General features: G+C 46.0%; 1 protein-coding gene across 2 annotated transcripts in view; it reads right to left on the reverse strand.

The window, feature by feature from the left end:
- Positions 1-267: 267 nt before the first annotated feature.
- Atp6v0e1 (ATPase H+ transporting V0 subunit e1) overlaps positions 268-20,565 on the reverse strand; it is a 23,781-nt gene continuing 3,483 nt past the window's right edge. Inside the window, exons 2-4 of one of the 2 annotated variants that reach the window (XM_055604673.1) lie at positions 18,048-18,095; positions 5,466-5,587; positions 268-720 (exon numbers count right to left, since the gene is read on the reverse strand). In XM_055604673.1, coding sequence (XP_055460648.1) covers positions 5,494-5,587; positions 18,048-18,095 — 142 coding nt within the window. In that variant the 3' untranslated portion in view covers positions 268-720; positions 5,466-5,493. Of the gene's footprint in view, positions 721-5,457; positions 5,588-18,047; positions 18,096-20,565 lie in introns of both variants that reach the window. The other variant, XM_055604672.1, reaches the window with a different exon arrangement.

Genomic DNA, 20,565 nt, shown 5'->3' on the forward strand with positions numbered 1-20,565 from the left:
CCTCTCCCCAAACAGCCTATAAGCTCGTGAGCAAGCAGGGACCCTGTTTCCAGTATCATCGCCTCCTCCAATTCCTTGCCTGCGGTAGGCACTCAAACGATTACCGAATGATCAAGAAAAGTACTTACCAGTCTCTTCAGGTGCCTCAAACTACAGGGCCCGGATTAGACATCCAACCTAAGGTTAGACAACAACCTCATGTTTAAAAGGCATTATCTAGAGACAGAGGAGCTTAGAAAATCGAGCTTTTTAAACACCGCAGCCAGATTTCCATAGAAAGAAGAAAAATAATTTATTCCCAAAGATGTAGAAGTAAGAAATTCATCCTGAAAATAGAGCTTGGTGTACATCTGCTGGGTAGGGCTTCTCTTGAGCGGGCATTCCTGGCTGTCCCAGTGTGTCTGGTTTGTCTTGTAGCGATTTTTAAATACGATGCTGACTCTCAGGTTGTAAGCTGGCAAGAGCCATATTCAAAGCCACGGGCTCCACAAGAGTGACAGGTTTCTCAGAGCAGCACCTTCTCTCTCAGCGGAATGTAGACATCTCACAGAGTCAGCTAAGTAGGCACATCATTCATTGAAGTGTAAAAAAGGTGAAGGGAAAAATACTGTATGCAGAGGAAGGTCCTCAGTGTAAGGCAGGTAATGCCGGAAGAAGGCTATTGAAGGAGGTGGTCTGGGCAGGGGCAACTTTGCATCTAGAAGGCATTCTCTCGTTGACCTGCAAAACAAAACATTTCTAGTAACTTAAGGCTCTCTAACATCTAGGTCCTTCAGCCTTCTTCAAAAGAGCAGAAAGGAGTCTGGAGAGGTGGCTCAGCAGTTAGGAACATTGGCTGATCTTCTAGAGGACTTGGATTCAATTCCCAGCATGCATGCACAGGGCAGTTTACAGCCATCTGTTAACTCTAGTCCTAGGGGGGACCTGATGCCCTCTTCTGGCCATTCAGGGCACTGCGCACACATGGCGCCCACACATAAAATTTAAGAAATGGAGGGGGCCGATGGTACAGAGACAAGAACTAAAAGAAGCCAGGGCTATGGCATACATGAAGCAAGACACCCTTATGCATAACATTTAAAAATGGAAGAGAGTAGAGGAGAGCTAGAGCAGAAGGGAGGAAAGCAGCCAGGTCTACAACCCCAGCTACTCCAGACACAAAGGAAGAATCGTAAGACCAGCTTCAGCATTAAAGCAAACAAAAACTGAGCCAGGGGGTAGTGATGCAGGCCTTTAATCCCAGTCCTCAGAAAGCAGGGGCAGGCAGAGCTCTGTGAGTTAGGGGCTAGCCTGGTCTATAGAGCTAGTTCCAGGCTAGCCATGGCTACATAGTGAGACACTGTCTCAACAACAAAAATAGAAAGTGGATTACAGATATAGTTAGTATAAAAAAAATTCATCAAAGCCAGGCATGACCCACGTAGTCCCAGCACCCAGGAGGCTAAGGTGGAGGACTGTGAATGTGAGGCCAGTCGGGGCAACATAGCGAGACTCTGTCTCATCCTCCTCGCCCTAACACAGAGTTAGCCAGGTCAATACTTTAGAAGGCAAAATAAGTGCTCAATTAAAACTCGGAAGGACAACAGGCTTGCTCATCACACAGGTTTGGGCAGGTTCTAGAGGAAGTCCCATTACCAAGGATATCACTATCATATAACCACACAGACAGCAATGTGACTTACCAGAAGCAGGAAACACGAAGCCTACTAACACAAGAAGCAGGAATCAAGTGAGTTCCTGTGCTTTCCACTTCCCCTTCAGGGCAGACAGCTGGTTGCCAATCTGGGCTCCCTCCGTTCTGCCTCCTGACTAGCAAGCTCTGTCTTATCTGCAACACTCTAGGCTGCCTTTCAGGCTGTTCCTCATTCTGACTACCCCAAGTACAGGTGACAATGACAACATCACCCAAGTTAGGATGGCAAACGTTTAACATGCTGGCCTGCTCAGTGGGGGCACGGGATGTCCTTAAAGTAGGAATCTCAGGCTCGACAATGGCTCAGTGGCTCAGAGTGCTTGCTCTGGGCTAGAGAGCGGGCTCGGCCATTAAGGACTGGGCTCATAACCAAAAGGACAATGCTGCTCTTCCAGAGCTTAGTTTGGTTCCCGGTAATGCCATCAGAGGTTCACAACCACCTTCTGGAGTCCCAGTAACCCTACTGCAGGAAACTGTAAACAATATGCATTCAACTCAAGATTTAGAAGCAGATCTGGGACTGTGGCTCCCTGACAGTATGGCAGAGGCACACTCAGCATGCCCTGGATCCTGAATTCAATCCTCAGCACGGACAAGAGAAGTGGAGTGACTCAGGGAGCACTTCTACAGCGCAGTAGGAGGACATCAGGCTGCAGTGCCCTGCCACTGCCAGAGCAGATCGTTCTTGTGGTCTCCAGTCCCCTCCTGGCCCTGGCTGGGGCTGGCAAAACAGCCACTCTGTAGAAACTGTCTTAGGCAGATGATAACATTAGCCTGACAAAGCAGCTGTTTCTGTGGGAATCTTCCATGAGTATACTGACAGACTCCCTTACCCTTTGGACTTTTTAAAGCTTTATTTTCTTTTCAATTATGTGTATATATGTATATGGGGGGGGGGGGGAGATATGTGCACGTGTGAATGCAAGTATCTGCAGAGTCCAGAAGAGGGCCTTGGATCTCCTGGAACTGAAGTTGCAGGAGGTTGGGCCCTCTGTAAAAGAGTATGCACGCTTAACCCCTGGACCATCTCTCCAGCCCACTCTTTTGCCTTTTCTTATAAAGAATCGGAAAGGGGAGAAATGACCTTCACTTTTTAATAAACACAAACAACTGGAATCTACTCCCCCCCTACACACACAGGGTTTCTTTGTGTATCCTTGTGCTTTATAGACCAGGCTAGCCTCGACTCACAGATATCTACCTGCCTCTGCCTCCGAGTGCTGGGATTACTGGTATGCCACCATGGGAGCTACTTTTTATTCAGCCCCAAACTGTGATGGCTACAGTTAAGTGTGCTACAAGGCGGGGTTCTGTGGCTGGATGAGTAAGAAGCATGGAATCCTCTCCATGATGTGTAAATAACTAGCTGTGGATGGAGCTGGAACAATCAATCCAGAATTCACAGTGTTGTTTTGTAAAACAAAGGAATCACTCAGGCAAGCAACAGACAAACCTGAGAATGGTGATGGGAGGAGGACTGAGAATAAAGTAACTTAAAAATACCTAGGCCAGCTAGACAGTGGTACCACAAGCCTTTAATCCCAGCACTCAAGTGAATCTCTATGAGTTCCAGGCCAGTCTGGTCTACAGATTGAATTCCAGGACAGCCAGGACTACACAAAGAAGCCCAGTCTTGAATACTCCGCCTCCCTGGCCAGAAAAAAACCAACCAACCAAACTACAAAAAAAAAAAAAAAACAAAAAAAAAAAAACACAAAAACCCAACAACAGGCCAGAATGAAGAAACCCATTCAAGAAAGGGTATATGAATGAATGTGTCTCTGTCTGTCTGATTCTTGTTTCCAAATCTTTATTTTACATAAAATCTCAAATTATTCTTTATTATAATATATAAAGGTAGTTTTATTCAACGATATGACTAGGCTAGTTGAAGGTGCAGGCATTTAACCATTCAAGGCAATATACCAAAAGAGTCGTTAAAATTTAGGAAGCTAAATGCATCTAGAATTGAAAGAACTCACTTAGAAACAGCATCTAGGAAACAAGTACAGGATTTGCAGGCTGAGTCCTGAAGCATCCGAAGCACTAAGAGATGGTGAGAGCTGAGGCAAAGCTAGGACCATGTCCAATGAAGTGTGCTCTCCCGTCTAAGTGACGTGAACACTGTAGAGCAGTGGGAGGCAGAAGAACGATAATGAACATGAAAAGAGCAGGCCTGGAAGCTTCCGGTGAGGAGAAAGGATCGGGAAGATAGGAGGAGGGGGCTCCCGGGCACACGGGGCAGGCCTTGAGGGCCACGTGGAGGGCTGCTCATAACCTGCACATTAAATGTTCTCTTTCTTCACTTTCCCAGTTCTGTGACTCAGGGAGCTTTGATGACCCTGTCAAAAGCTGTGTGTGAACATCTTAGATTACATCTCAAGGGGTACACTGCTAGTAAAACTAGGTAGTACATGCTAGTAATCCCAGTACTCAGAGAGTCAGAGGCAGGTGGATCTGTGAGTTCGAGGCCAGCCTAGTCTACAAAGTGAGTCCAGGACAGCCAAAGCTACATAGAGAAACCCTATCTCGAAAAACCCAAAAAACTCAAACCAACCAACCAAACAAACCAACAAAAACACTAGATTCTTCATGTTAAAGCAACAACAAAAGCTGAGTCCACCATGGTCCAGAACTGCTCAAAACTTCTAGGCAGACAGCAATCTTTCTCAAGAAGTGCAAGGAGGCTGGCGACATGGCTTAGTCAGTTCTTAGGAACACTGGCTGCTCTCACAGAGGACCTGAATCCAGCTCCTGGCACCACATGGCAGCTCACAACGCCAGTTCCAAGGGATCTGATGCCCTCTTCTGCCTTCCTCATGAATGTGATGCACAGACATACATGTAGGCAAACATTCATACACACAAAAGTAAATATGTAAGTATATACATATTAAAGCAGGCTGAGAATATGGCTCAGTTCTGTTCTGAACTCTTGACAGTAACTTCCCTTTAATAAAGTAACAGAGAGAAACTATTCGAATGACACATGTCCTGGCACTCAGCCAATGAACAGATCTTTGCCACTCACCACTGTTTACCACCTGGTCTCAGGATCAAATAAAGTTGCAGTGGTGGGATCAGCTTCCTCTTGTTTTGTGCTGTCTGAGTCAAAGTCTTAGTGTGTAGCCCAGGCTGTCAGGAACTTGCTAAATAGCCCAGGCTGGCTTTGAATTTATCATCCCCCTGCCTCTAAAATCAGTGCTGGAATTATGGGTATGCACCACCATTCCCAACTTTCAAAAGGTGCTTGTCTCCTTCTCCCAAAAGCACTCTAAGACATTAATTTTAAATATTTTAGCCTCTTCTTCCAGTTGCTACAAAACTAATCATACTCACTTTTCTAATCTGTGTCAGAGGTCTGTGTGCTAGCCTAATTCCATAATCCACACTCATATACATGCACACACAGATCAGGGGACAACTTTTAGGAGCTGGTTTTCTCTTTCAGCAGATCGATCCCCGGGATGGAACTCAGGTCTTCAGGATTGGCAGCAAGTACCCACTCTGCCATCTCTCCAGCTCTGCCTTACATTTAAAAAGGCAGGACAATCACAGAACCTAAAAGAAACTATGGATAAACCCCTAAGACACACAAAAGGAGAACGGTTCTAATCATGCCCTTGTTCGTTAGACCATATTTTCAAACTACTGTCTGTTCTTTGGCTGTTTTAAAATGGACATGAAGTTCTGAGGAAAAAGCCATAGCAAACACTCTCTCTGACTGGCTGGCAATGTTCCCATGTAAGGACAAGGGCAGTCACCTCAGCACCTGGGCACTGTGCAGCACGTCTTCATCCTCAAGGCCAGTGGTACTTCAGATACCAGATGGTCTCATTTTTCAGCTGTGGTCCAAAGAGAGGATTGAGCTGGGCCAGAATTGCAATCAGCCAACTAAAATTCATGGGGAGAAACAAGTGCAAAAAGTGTGAAATTGGCTAAAACACAACCATTTTCATACACAATGGAAAAACCATGTTATTTCAACTTCAGTGTATTCCATTCTGACCAAGCCTTCACTACCTGCTGTGCTCCTGGGATACAGCTGACCAGAGAGCATTTCCCAGGGTGCACTGTGCCTTCATGGGAGATGATCCACAGAGCAGGGAGGCTCCATCACAGCTGAGTCTCTCTCTGCCTTTTCACCATGACTTCATGACCATGCCATTTAACTGAGCTATGCCAAATTCACATCTTTCCCACCAAGTGTGTCTCCCTCCTCACAGTTTGTCACCACCACAACTTCCAGACAAAACAGGTTTTGTCATCTCCAGTGTACAGACAGTAAGGCAGTATTTTAGGGGTACAGTTAAGATCTGATTTCAGCACACGAGGTTCCTAATCACCATCACGATAAAACACGTCAAAACATTTTGTGGGCCCTACCACACAGAACCAAGTGGGCATTTACTTCTGCATCTAAGTCACAGCGTGTGCCTCTGGTTACGTACAAATTACAAGCACCTCTTGTAATTTAAGGCTAACTAAAGCAGCAGTTAGCCTTAAATTTTTCTTATGCCTTTGCAAAGTTCTACATAAATCATTTTATATCCGATAAGGTAATTCATGGGCCCAGTGAAATTTGAGAACCAGAGTAAGGACAAAAGCAAGGATTAAAAAGAAAGGAAGCTGCAGGTGTCTGGCTATTCAACCATTCTGTTTTACTTACTGAACAAATATTTAATGAGCAATTTCTAGGTCCCAGGTCCTAGCAGCACAGGGAAGAGGACATGTCAGTCCTCCTCAGGGATCTTATGTAACTGCTATAAAGAGAAGAAAAGCAGGGATAGGGAGTGGAAATGGGGCTAAAAGGGTGGCCAGGGAAGAAGGGACTATCTGAAGCGACTAGAACGATGCCGAAGCCATTATGTCTTTGGTTCCTATTCAGACTGTCTCTATGGAAGGTAGGAGTGGGGGTAATGTGGGGGTTGCACAATACTGACACTCCGGCCCTAGAACAATGACTTTCAGTAGCACAAGCCCATGTTACCCACCTCTTGCATGTAGTCTAGGGAGTTGCTTTCTGAGGAAAAGGAGACAAGATGACCGCAGTGGTCTCTCTTTAAACTCCCCTCCAGGAAGAAGACCAGCCAAACCCAACTGGACCACTATAAGGTTGGTCTCTTCTTCCTTTGGCTGTCATTTTTGGAATCCTTCCAATCGTTAAGACCAGAAAGGCAATTCTGATCACCAATGGAGACTGCCGGGGAAGACCACAGCACAGCCTCAGGTCCTGGTCCCCACAGATACTAGGCATGTGTCTCTTCTCAGCCCACAAAAGGTCATTTTGTGATGAGAAATGCGATACAAGAGGAAACCAGGCCAAAACTGATACCTCAAGCCGACTCACTTTACAAACAAAGAGTTAATTCAGATGAGATTCTCTGATGGCCCTTAGAACTAGTTTCTTAACATAAACACAACACCAAGTAAGGCTTTACATACACGGGCGCACACATACTCACAAACACACACAAACACACACAAACACATACACACACACACACACACACACCACCGACAACACAGGCAGACACTGCACTGCAGAAAAGCTCTGAGGCCAGAAAGTCATGGAAAATTCCACCCAAGCCCAGGGTTTCCCCAAGCCCAGTAGGAGATGCAAGCTGCCGGCAGGAACAGTTCTGTGTTTCATAAGAGACTGTGCTAACTGGCAACACTTAGAAACTTCAAATTAAAAAGATACATCAGAGCCCACACTGTCCCCAGCACCTTTCCTCACCATGAGTGTGTGGTGAGCAATAAAAACATTATCTTGGGCCTGGACAAATGGAGCAGTGGTTAAGGGCAAATGGTGCTCCTCCAGCAGACCTGAGCCTGCTTCCCAGCATCCACACCCGGCAGCTCACCATTGTCACTTCAAATCCAGATATGATGTCCTCTTATGGCCTCTGCAGTAACACAGACAGACACAGACAGACACATCTCCCAGCACCTCAGAGGTATAAAGTGGAATGTTCTCAACCTCAGATGCATATACTAGACATCCCAGAGCTTTTCTGAAAATCCTTGGGGCAGGACAGAAAGAGAAAATTAAAGTACCGTGGGAAAGGAAAGGCTGAAATCTCTCACTAGAAGTACAACTGACAAAATTTGCTGTGAAGACTGCTTTCGTAGAGACAATATTCCTTTTTATGCAGAGGTATTTCAAATAAGAACAGTAAAATAGGAATGAACTATGCTGACGGCCAAAGCATATTAGACCTCTGCCTTTAATCTTATTCCTTTCTTAGCTGTAATCTGTGACTTCCTGTGGCTCTCACCAACAAGATTATGAGATTTGTTTGTAGTTAAACAAATGTCTTAACTTCCCTGTGCCTGAAGCCACTTTTACCCTTGTGACCTAAGCTTAAGGACCCATCTATGGTCTCATTTACTACAAGAATCCTTTGAAAATGGCACCCAAGAAACTAGCACTATCACATGTAGAGCTATTGTTAAGACACAATCATGAGACAAGGTCTCATGTGGCTCAGGCTGCCCTTAAACTCCTTTATGTAGCCAAGGATGGCCACACCTCTCCAGCTGCTGGGGCCACACGTTGTCCACCAGACACTGTTGCTCTCCAGAAACCCTCACACCCATGAGCTGGGTATGTACTGTCCCCTGCCCCTCTATCTTTCAATGCCCATGCTTCGATCTATGTTAAAGCCTGCTTCTCGATAAACAACAGCTTTTCTTCATATTGACTCATCCTAAAATTCTTTACAAGAGCCTGGCTGGAGAACTCTTCAGGCACCTGCAGGAGGCTTGCCTATCTCTCTGTTGTCACCATGCTGTACTCACACAGTTAAGGAGCCTGAGGCAGGCAGAGAAAGGGGGAGTGACTCACAGCGCTAAGTAGGCAGAAGCAAGCAGCAGATGACCAGAAAATAGCCCAGCTAATACAGTTGCTGACGGCTGGCCTCTGAGGTGCTGTGAATGAAGATGTGAGTTTAGCTAGGTCTAAATTGTTTGTGAATTAAAGAAGTGAGAAGCCAGCCTTTGGTGCCTGGCCATGGTGAACAAGCATCAGAAGCAAGAACGAATGAGGACCAGTCTCTGGAACGGTCAGTCTCTGGAAGCTTCCAGAGTTTAACACATGCTCCATGTCCTGCATTCTTTAGAGATTGTATCTCATTACGTTTTCCAGACTAGTTTCAAAGTCTTAGGCTCAAGGGATCTTCTTGAGTAAAAACTAAGTCACCATCATCATCCATTCAGTTTATAGCCATAGGATAATTCGTTTTGTTTTGTTTTTTCAAGCAGTTTAGACAGAGCCCAGGACTTTGTGCACGGTAAGCAAGCGCTCAAATACGCAGCTACACCCAACCCCCCCCCACATACAATATTTTCAATGTTTCAAATCAAGAGACAAGAAAAAAACCTCAACCCCCACCCCAACCTCAATATACACCCCAAAACAAAAACCTGTTAGGAAAAATGCCTGGAGAAACAGTGCAGGCTATTTCATTTGAAATTTTAGAGGAATTTTCCCTCCCTTAACCAGCTGAATGAACTCAGTGCCTGCCCTTCTGACTACCCACAGACTTCAAATTTGCCTTTGAAGCTGATAAACACAAGAAGCCCTGGAAGAAAGAGAAGCCCGCTGAGCTGATGGAGGCGAGTGGAGGAAGGGCCTGAGCGCTGGCGGATTCTGCTTGTTGTGTAACCAGAAGGAACGAACTGTACCCTTCCACTTGCCCAAACTGTTCCACATGGCTCCACAGCCCAAAGGCCTAACAGCCATCAACTGTAAGGCGCCTGAGAGTCGGCAGGGGCACAGCGGCAGCTAGGGGGACTGAAGGACTGGGGTGGACCCGGGGCAAATGCATGCTCTTTTTTGGGGGGGGGTTGAGGGTGAATAGGACCTACAGATACTAGCGCTCTTATCACTGAGGTACATTCTCAGACTTTTCTCACTATTATTATTCTTTTTTTATTTTGAGATAAGGTCTTGGCAAATTGTCCAGGCTATTCCTGAACTCACTGTAGCTCAACTGTCTAAGGATGCCCCACCTATTCCACAACCACTCTCAGGGGGCCCCACCACTTCGGGCGGGCTCTGAGGTTGCCAAGATGCAGGCTGAAGGGCCTGAGCCACCGAAGATGGCAAAGGAGTCAGGCTGGTGGCCCCCAGCATGGTTGGAAGAACTCCCCAAGCACAGAGTACACTGCTCTGCACAGAAGCTGTACGCAGCTCTCAATCCTGCTTAGTGCTTTTGTTCCATGTGCAGAAGGAAAAACAGGGAGCATGGGTGTGGCCTAGTTCCTGGTGAGGCACAGGTGGGCCCTTCTCAACTTCCGTGTTGAAATAAGGAAATCCAGCCAGGGATGGCCCCTCCACCCACTGTCCTCCTAGCCCTTACCATGACAGGAGTGACCTCTGCCGGTAGGGACATTTTTTTATGTGGCAGCAGAAACATATGCAAGTGTCTTGCCCTAGCTCCTGACATGACATCAAACCCTTTCTACAATCAAATGACACAAACAGTGTAAAAGACAAGGCATCTACATTGGCGCTACTAGGAAACAGGGAGATTTGGTAGTAGACAAAGTTAGATTTTTAACCTGAGTATACGAAATGCTGGTCAAATGACTCTAGCAAGTGACCTTACAACCCAAGCTTGTTTCCATTTGTAAAGTGGAGCCAAAATACTTGCTGCAGGGCGCTAGGAAATAAGGCAATAACAGGGGCTCTTGCAGTGGCTGGCAAGCAGAAGTTCAAAACATCCTACTCTCCTTGCTTTTCTTTATCTGTGAGACAGCTAAAAAATGTACCCAAGCCACAGAAGGAGACACAAGAGATTCATTAAGAGTTTTTCAGAGTATGTGGCACTGCTCCAGTATCACTGCTACAGATGCTCCCGTAGACCATCTCATGCTAGACAGCAGGCTCAAAGCATGTTCCCGAGCGGACCTGAAGTACCTGGGTGACCTCTGAAAAGGAACAGGTCTGCTTCTCAGGGACCTGAAGGAATACCTGCCTGGGTTGTGAACTCCCTGCCCTCCAATACATGGCAAGGATACACTGTGGAGCTCCTGTACGGCCCCTTAAAATGAGCTGGACGTTTTGCTTTCTCAGAAGAGAAATCTGAGGAGACATTGTAGACACAGGCTGGAGGCCACTGGGTGCGTGTGAGAACACTGCAAGACGCTCCGCTGGGCTCTCTGATCTGGAAATCCCTGGCCCTGCGGTAACTTTTCTGCAGCTTTTACAACATGGAACCAGAGCCCTTGTGGAGTATGTGCTCCAGAGACTGGCACAGGGGTGCCATGCTCCAGGGGCCGGCACAGGAGCACCCTGTCCTCCTGCCTGCCCCAGAGCATCCGCTGCCCCTTGGCTCTAAACCAACTCAGGCCTGGCACAATCAATGAGGCTGCTCCCTCAGGCTGAGCCATTCCTTCCCCAGCAACTTCTGAATCCTGGCTAAGATTTTTCCTTCTTGGCTATTCTCCCTCCTTCAAAGCTGTTTCCCCCATAGCTTCTTCCATGCTAGACAGCTAGACAAATGCTCTACCACTCAGGTACAACTCTGTAACTACTACAAGGTGAACAGGAGGCATAAAGATGGCTCTGGAGCCAGCTGTGATGGCACATGCCTGTAAACCCAGCACTGGGGAATGCCTCTGAAGGTAAAGGTGCTTGCTGCCAAGCTTGACAGCCTGAGTTTGATACCCCCCCAAAGAAAACAACCCCTATAAGTTGTCCTCTGATCCCCACGCTAAATAAATAAATGTGGAAAAAACCTGAAGAGTAAAAGGAATTACACACGAAGGAGATGCTGCTGCTGGCTTTCAAGATGGAGGGCCGAATGGAATGTGCATGGCCTGTAGGGCAGGGCGGTGGCTAACTAACAGCCAGTGAGGAAATAGGGACTTCAGTCTTATTACCACAAAGAACTAAATTCTGGCACAGCCGAGGGCCTGGCAGGAAACCCCAAGCTCCAGATGAGAAGATGCAAACATGTTTTCTATTAACTGGCTGCCAACCTTACCACTGTGGCCCCTTTGCTACCACAGGAATATGCCCTAATTTTGCCAATTTTAAACTTGAAATATCTGCCTTTTCTTCCCCCAGGACTTCTAGACGACTCATTTTCTAAACTAGGCCTTTCAAACTAAAGTTCCTAATGAGCCCTTTGTGTGTGCTAGGGATTGAAAACAGGACCTCACAATACCATTGGGGCACAATCCCGGCCTCAACAATCCCCTCTGCCATATTATAATGGAAAAGATTCTAGTATATACCTTCATAGCTCAGACAACGACAACATGCTGGGCCAGGCACTGTGGTCTCTTGTCCTTTTTGCATAAACCTAATAAATGTACTTATGAGAGAAATTAAGCAACTCTCAGACGGAAAATTAAATGATGGCAACTGCCCAGGGAGGGGAGTGAAGAGGCTGCAGGTGCTCTCCACAGCTGGGGGGGGGGGGGGGGCACCAAACCACATGGGCCTGGGCTTTCACCAGCCGGTCTCATCGGGCTGAGAAACACTGGACAAAGCCCAGAGCCCACCCAGAGAAGAGTCTGAGAAAGAGCACTCAAGAAAGCAGGAGCCCTAAAGCCTTTTATTTTGAATCATGAGTTAATCAGAGGGACTGGTGAAATGGCTGAGGTTGGAGTCGCTTGCTGCCAAGCCTGATAACGTGAGTTTGATTTCCATGATTCATGAGGTGGAAGAAAAGAACTGACCCCTAAGGATTGCCTTCTGAGCTACATATACCCACCCCATCCCAAATGATTAAATTAAACATGTGTTAAGAAAAGGTGTGTGTGTGTGCGCGCGGGCGTGTGTATGTGTGTGTGTGTGTTACTGATAGTTTAGCTGTTAAAAGCACTTGCTTCTATTCCAGAGGATACAAATTCAGTATTCAGTTCCCAGCAACAGACTGGGTGGCTTACAATCTCCTGACACTCCTGCTCCAGAGGATCTAATGCCCTCTTCTGGCCTCCACAGAAGAGGATACATAAACACACACAAATTTTGTAAAAAATTTAACTAAAAAAGTGTGGTTAATATGGTCTTAAAAAAATTTTAAAAAGAAGACAGGGGCTAGACAGATAGCTCAGAGGTTAAAAGCACTGGCTGCTGTTCGTGAGGTCCTGAGTTCAATTCCCAGCAACCACATGGTGGCTTACAACGTTCTAAAATGAGATCTAGTGCCCTCTTTTGGCATGCAGGTGTACATGAAGACACAACATTATATAACTAATAAATAAATAAATCTAAAACTAAAATAAATTAAAAAAAAAAGACAAGCCCAGACTGTGATAGTATGTGCCTGTAATCCCCAGCACAAAGGTGGCAAAGGTAGGCGGATCTTTGAGTTCGAGGCCAGCATGGTCTAACAGAGTAGGTTCCAGGACAGCCAAGGCTAAACAGAGAAACCCTGTCTTGAAAAACCAAAAAAAAACAATAAACAAACAAAAAAGCCTAAAGTTTACATGTTAATAATTATATTAATTCAATATATTTAAAAGATATTTACAAGATAAAGATTGTTGGGCATATAGAGCCACCTGCCTGCAGTCCTAATACTTGGGAGATTATGTAATCAGACTTGTCTTAACAAACCAAAACTAAATTACACTACAAGAAAAAAAGCCCTCAGCATTGACTAGGTACAGACTGACTTCCATGCCAGCCAAGGATACATAGTGAGACCCTGTTTCTAAAAGAAAAGGAAAAGAAAGGGAAAACAACAGACAAGACAGTCAGGAAAGAAATTCATAGCAAAACTATTTTGAATAAAAAAAGTCAAAAAGCCAGCTGGGAGCGGTGGCACACATCTGTTACCCCAGCACTCTAGGAGGCAGAGGCAGGTGGATCTCTCTGAGTTCAAGGCCAACCTGCTCTACAAAGGGAGTCCAAGATAGCCAAGGCTACACAGAGAAACCCTGCCTCGAAGAAAAAAAAAAAAAAAGAAAGAAAGAAAAATTTCAAAAAAACAAAAAACAAAACAGCAAACCTATTTCACAAAGCAAGGAAGTCTCAAAGATTGGTAAAGCATACAGTAGTGGTGCATGCCTGTAATCCCAGCGGTCAGAAAGCAGAGACGGGAGCATCAGGAGTTCACGGCCAAGCGAGGCTACCTACTGAAACTCTCTCTCAAGAAAACAGAAGCAGCAATGAACTGGTACAAATGCTGAGAATGCAGCTGACCCATGGAATGGACAAGGCTCTGGATGCAATCTTTAGCACCAAACAAGAAAAGAACGATGAACCTGGGGCGCAGCAGTGACTGCGTCTCTTCACTGGAAAAACACAGCCAGTCCTGACTTTTCAGTGCCAGAAGCCTAGGGGAACGGTAGTGGTTAAGTGCCCACACCTGACCCTGCCCAGCACTGTGGGAAGTCTGCAGGTCCAGGTCCGCCCAACAGCTCTACAGAAAATAAGTTCAATGGGTCCCCCACTTTTGCTTACCCCCATTTCGTCAGACATTCAAACCTCTCAGGTTCATCCAGCATGATCCAAACCCCACTCCCTTGGGGCTGGGAGTGAGCTCAGCGAGGAGGGTGGAGGGCGAGCTTAGGCCCCAGCATGGACTCTAGCACTGCAGAAGCAAAACCACCCCCAAGCCTCAGCCCTGCTTGCTCAAGTCTCCACTAACTCACCCCCTCACCCCTCTCTTCTAAATCCTCGCCCAGTGGTCTCTGAGGCTCTCTGTTGAATTTCCTGCCCTCAGTCACATCTCCTGGTATTTTCCACTGCTTCCAGGTGATGCTGGCTCCTCCCCCATTCCTCCAAGCTCTCTCAAGCAGACAGCTGACAACTCTTGGGGAATGAGGTCAGAGACATCTTTGCTTCCCCTGCACTACCTTGTACAAGGTACAAGGTACCTTGTACCTTGTACAAAGGGACTTCTCTAGGAAGAATGTGGCTGGTTCTCCACCTACGGACCCTTTGGCTTTCCCAGTTCAGCCTCCTGCTGCAGAGGCTGCTCTACCTGGCACTTCTTAGCCACCTTGCATCTGAACAGTAATCCCACCTCACTTATGGGGGTCCTGTCCAAAGACATTAAGTTGAGCCTAGATCACAGATAACCAACCTTACCCACACAGCTCCCTGTGCGCATACACCTATGAGAACACTGAAGTCATAAGCCAGGTACAGAAATCGATCAGAACACACCACAGTGAAGGCTATGTGGTCTCTCTTGAGGCAATCCATACAGTACTAAGACTTTTTGGACTGTAGTTGATTTTGAGTGACTGGAAGTAAGGTAAGTGAAGCCCCAGGAAAGAGAAAAGACTAAGCTGGGAGGTGGTGGTGCACGGCTTTAATCCCAGCACTTGGGAGGCGGAGACAGGTGGATCTCTGTGAGTTCAAGGCCAGCCTGGTCTACAGAGTGAGCTACAAGACAGCCAAAGCTATCAGGGAAACCCTGCCTCAAAAAATCAAGAGAGAGAGAGAGAAAAGAGAGAGAAGAGAGAAAGAGAAGACAGAGAAAAGAAAGGGAGAGAGGAGAGAGAGAGAGACTATGCCACACATCAACAACAATTCACTGCTCAGGTTTGGCTCTGTTCACTTCTCTCTTTTTTTTCTCTATCCCTTCCTTCAGGTCAGGGTTTCTTAATACTGGCACCATTGACATTTTGGACCACAAACTTATTCACAGGAGCAAGGGAGAGGTGTTCTGGACAGAACACAGTGTTTACTTATCAATGCCCCTGGCTTTTACCCAAGAATGCCAAGGAGAGCGCCAACACGGCACCTCTCAAGAGCACATCTGCCAACTTATGTGCTTATGTGCTCATTATTCACGCAAACTCTAAGATCAATCCAACAATCCGGGGAGTCAATACAATAGGATACTATATTTAGGCATTAGCTCCGGAGCATGGTAACATACTGTGGTTATGTCTAAAGTGGTGGTTAGCTCAGAGACCCAGGACGAACCAGATTTGCCTCAAAATAATCTGAGATAGAAGAGAATGTGAAAGGGTGAAACAAGCTTGCCTATAAATAGGTAATCTTTGAAGGTAGGAAAATTAGAATACAGTAGGCTTAAACAGTCAAAATCAGGCTGGGCATGAATTTTTAATCCCAGTGTTCAGGAGAAAGAGGCAAGTGAGTTTCTGTGACTTGATACTAGCCTGGTCTACATGGTAAATGCCAATCCAGACAGGGATTCAGGGAGACCCTGTCTCAAATAAGATAAGGTTTGTTGATGACACGTGGCTTTGGTCTTTCCCCTTCAGCCACTGTAAGAATACTATTCCACTGGGTCCTTGTCAGTCTTCCACTAGAGAGACTAAGCCACCAGCTGAAAAAACCTCTTTTACTCACTAGCCAAAACAAGCAGAAAGGTGAAGAGAGTAAGCTTCGGCCAATGCCACCATCAAGCACAGCCAGCCACCACGAGATCATTTAGCACCCGTAGGACGGTTCGCAGAAACCTAAAGCCTTGGGAGTCCCTGAAGGGGTGTGCAGAAAGCCAAGACTTCATTCAAATCCTTAGTGCAGAGCCTCGGGATACCAGGCATTCATGGGTACAGAAGCACAGAGGGTCCTGGCTTTTCATCTCAGTTTGGATTGGAACTGCTGTTTCCTGCTCATGGCTGCATTAAACAATACTGCGGCCAACACCATTTTCACCCCCACCATCACATTAGCAAAACTTCAGGGAGCAAGAAAACTCTTGTGAGAAGAGAATGACTGCTTCTACACCCCGGATAGACAAAGTGGCTCATGCCTGTGACCCCACATTTGGAAGCGCCCTAGTTTCAGTTCTGTTACTCTGATAAAATACCCTGACAAAAGCAGCTCAGAAAAGAAAGGGCTTGTTTTAGCTCAGGATGCCAGGCCAGACTCCGTTAGAGCAGGGAAGTCAAGAACTGAAAGCAGCTAGTGTTGGCCAGTCAGGGGCAGAGAGAATGAGTGCTGCGTGCTTCTGTGATGCGCTCTCCACTCACACAGGCCCAGGGAATGTGCAGCCCACATTCAGGCTGGGACTTCCCTCCTCAATCAGCCCTAGAAATTTCCCACCGGCGTGCCCATCAGCCAACTCAACCCAGATGATTCCTCACTGAGACTCTGTATCCAGGACCTTCTAGAGTATGTGTCAAGTTGACAAAGAAGAAGGGCTGAGGCAGGAGGATTGCTGTGAATGTGAGGACAGCCTGGGTTACCTAGAAAGCTCCAGTCTATCTAGGCTACGCTATGACATCTTGACAGGAAAAGAAAGCCAGCAAGGAAATCCCTAAGGGGTAACTTTTCTGATATGTGCCCTATGCTTCAGTTGTTGAACAAAGAAGACATCACCTCCCTTCAAGCACTTTGTGATAGTTATTTGCTCCAAAAGTTGATTAAAACTCAGTTTTGTTTTCTTCCCTCTGCAACTTGGCTGGCTCTGTATTCCACAGGAAGGGGCGTGTAGAGTGTGTACAGCTGTAGGAAATGCTTTTAAAATAGCTCAACACCGGTCTACCATGTCTATATTCATGATGATTGAACAACCTCCCAAGCGTGTGCTGAGGGGAAAAGCTCCAGTGTCAGCTTTTATTCAATAGTTTATACAATCCATTCAGACAGATTTGAACCATTATACAGCTTATAATGATTTTTTTTTTTAAAACTAGCTTTACTCTACCTGATTATAATTCTAATTCCACTTCTGTTTATCAGAATAACAATGGTCTTAAGAAGGAATAAGAAGAGGCCTTTAATCCCAGCACTTGGAGGGCACAGTTAGGTAGATCTCTGAGTTCAAGCCAGCCTGGTCTACAGAGCAAGTTCCAGGACAGCCAGGACTACACAAAGAAACCTTGTCTCAAAAAACAAACAAACAAACAAACAAATAAAACAAAACAAACCCAAGCATGTGCTGTTCTTCTAGAGGACCCAGGTTTGAATCCCAGCACCCACATGGTGGCTTAAAGCCATCTGTAGCCCAGTCCCAGAGTATGTGAAGCCCTTTTTTGGCCTCTATGAGTACTGCACTCACACGGTACACAAACATACATGCAGGCAAAGCACCTGTATGTGTAAAATAAATGATAATAATAACAAAATGTTTTTAATTAAAAAGACATTCCACAGTCAAGTGAGCTACATAAATGAGTAGACGTAAATGCTTCACAACAATAAAGTAGTATAATTGTAAGTCTCAGATAATTATAAGCTTTCTACTAGCAGCAAATTACACTTCTAGTCCCGTCTGCCAACTCTTACCTAACATACTGGGTACCCGAAAATGTAAAATTCTGGGCATATTCAATTTGAGGGCACTATTTGTAGATATTAAACAAATATAAGTGCCAAAGACTCATAATGTGTCAATCAACATATTAAAAATACCAAGAATAACTGCTTTTAAGAGCAACTATGCACAACAGACAAGATACTTACAAGAGATAGCAGCAAACAGAAGAGGTCACCAACATGGTGATAATAACCCTAAAAGAGAAAGAAAGAAAGAAAACGCCATTATTAGACATCACAGAATAGGCAGGCCTCGCCACTGTCTGCCTGAATGAGTGCCAAGACAATGGACCTGTGCTTATCCAAACATCCAGCACTGCAGTGTGCCCCAGGGGTACTGAGGACAAGTGTAAGCACATAATCAACTTCCGTGTTTAAGGGAGCATGCTCATGCCACAGTTTGATTGGGAAACTGAGAAGCCTGTTCTGACAATTCATTTTTACAGAGCAACTGTATTTGACAGTGTTCTTGGCAATGAGTTAACACTGCTAAAGCTATGCTCACTAGCTGGACCTCCCCCATCTCCACCTCCTGATAAAAAGTTAAAGCTGCTGTTAAAGTTAAAGTTTCTGACCGGCTGAATTTCAGCGTTTCTAAAGCAGAACTCATGTTCGGTGCATCCTTCACTGTGGCTAACTTACAGGTACAGTCCTTCATTCCACAGGTCTCTCTTACAGAGAGGGGATCGGATGCCGCTGACCTCTGACCACCCACAAGCATGTGCGCAAGCACACATATAAACACACACATACAAATTTTTAAAAGAATAAAATAAATCTCTAAAAATATTAATTAAAAAACAGGCATCAGAACTCACTATCCTCTCTCCAAGCACTCCCCTTCTGAATCTTAGTCCCTGAGGCCAGGGTGTGGCTTGCTGGTAGAGCAAGCTCAGGGAAGCCTAGGGTCCAGTGCACACATAGCGCCCCACATAAGCACTGTCACCTCCCCTAACTGACTCTTAACTCTGTCTCCTGCTCGAGCTTCCTCTGCATGCTCACCCATGGTTTAGATTCATCCTTTGAAGCATCTCCCTCTCCGGTGGAACTCTCTTTTTTTCCCCCCCTTCACTTGCTTACAACAAAATTTACTGGTTCAGTTTGGTTAACTTACTTCAGGCAGATTCAAAACTTCCTTCAAGTCTTTTGTTCTCTCCATAACCATTCTGATTAATCTTTCAGAAATATCCTATTTCCCACAGGGGTGGTTGCCACACTGCCAGAGTAAACAAGGCAGACGTCAGAATGCCTGCTTCTTTCTAGGCCTTTAGAAGCTCTGTGCAGGCCTTTCCCGTGGCTAACCTGCAGGTACATTTCTTCATTCCACAGTACCTAGGGTATATCGAGCTCTGGAGAAGTAATGAATTAAACTGATTGAAAATGTCTACCCTGGTGGCTGGAGAGATAGCTCAGGGGTTAAGAGCACTGGATACCCTTTCAGAGGACACAGATTTGGTTCCTGGCACTCACATAGTAGCTGTCTGTCCCTCCAGTTCTAGGAGATCAAATGCCCTCTTCTGGCATCTCTGGGCACTACATATATATGATGCACAAACATAGGTGCAGAAATGCCCATACACATACAATAAAAAATAAATAAAATCCATCCTGCCCTTCCCTGAGAAGTGTACAGGCTGGGGAAGATGGGAGAGCAGACACCGCACAAGATGAATGACAGACAGACAATTAGCATTAGCACACTTAGGGATCAGCAGGCAAGAAAGACAGACGTGCCTGGCTGTGATGATGTTAAAGAAGTGTGATAAGGCCCTGGCAAATGATGCAGTGTGACTGCAGACTTGAGTGAATGTTCCCAGCAAAGGGACAGTAAACTTAGGCCCGAGCTGAGAGGAGACTTGGATGTTTCAAGGGAGGAGGCCTCAGTGACCGAAAGAGACAAGCCAAGGCTAGCTTGGCAAGCAGGAGGGGAGGTCAAAGAGGTAGGTCTCACAGCCTTTACAAGGCCTCTACTCAAATCATTATCAGAAGGGATCCAAAGAAAACTGGCAAAGTCTGGCTTCCACTGGGTTGAAGTAGGCTGGGTAAAGAGAGACCAAGGGAAAAGACATACTAATCAGGATTGAGGGTGTATAAAGGTACAGGGCTCAGTACAAGTGGAAAGGGCTTAGAGCCATGTGGGCAGCCACTGCTGGTCAGATTTTAGATGTGTTCTATTTTTTTTTTTAATCTGAGTGTGGGGTAGGGGTGTGTGCCTGGTTGCAGATGCCCATGGAGGGTAGGGGGTTTGCATTGCCTGAAGTTGTGTTACGTGAACTGCCCAAATGTGAGTACTGAGAAACGAACTCTGGTTCTCTGCCAGAGAGCAAAAGTTCATAACTGTGGAGCACCAGGATCTCTAAATGCATTTTAAAGACAAAGAAACGTGACACTTGTACAATAACCTGTGTAGTGAGAGCCTGTGTAGTTGCCTGTAATCTAAGCCCTTCACCCAGCTGGCCCTTCACACCAGTAATCTTAGCACTTGGAAGGCCAAAGCAGGAGGATGGCAAGTATGAAGTTAGCCTGGGATACATAAAGATGGACAGATAGAAGGCCAGCCTCCTAACTCTTCTTTTCAACTCTTTACTCCTGAAAGCAAGTGCCTTTACCACAACACTACACACACACACACACACACACACACACACACACACACACACACACA

The sequence above is a fragment of the Psammomys obesus genome, unplaced genomic scaffold, assembly GCF_907164565.1.
Source record: "Psammomys obesus unplaced genomic scaffold, mPsaObe1.curated_primary_1811, whole genome shotgun sequence".
NCBI lineage: Eukaryota > Metazoa > Chordata > Mammalia > Rodentia > Muridae > Psammomys > Psammomys obesus.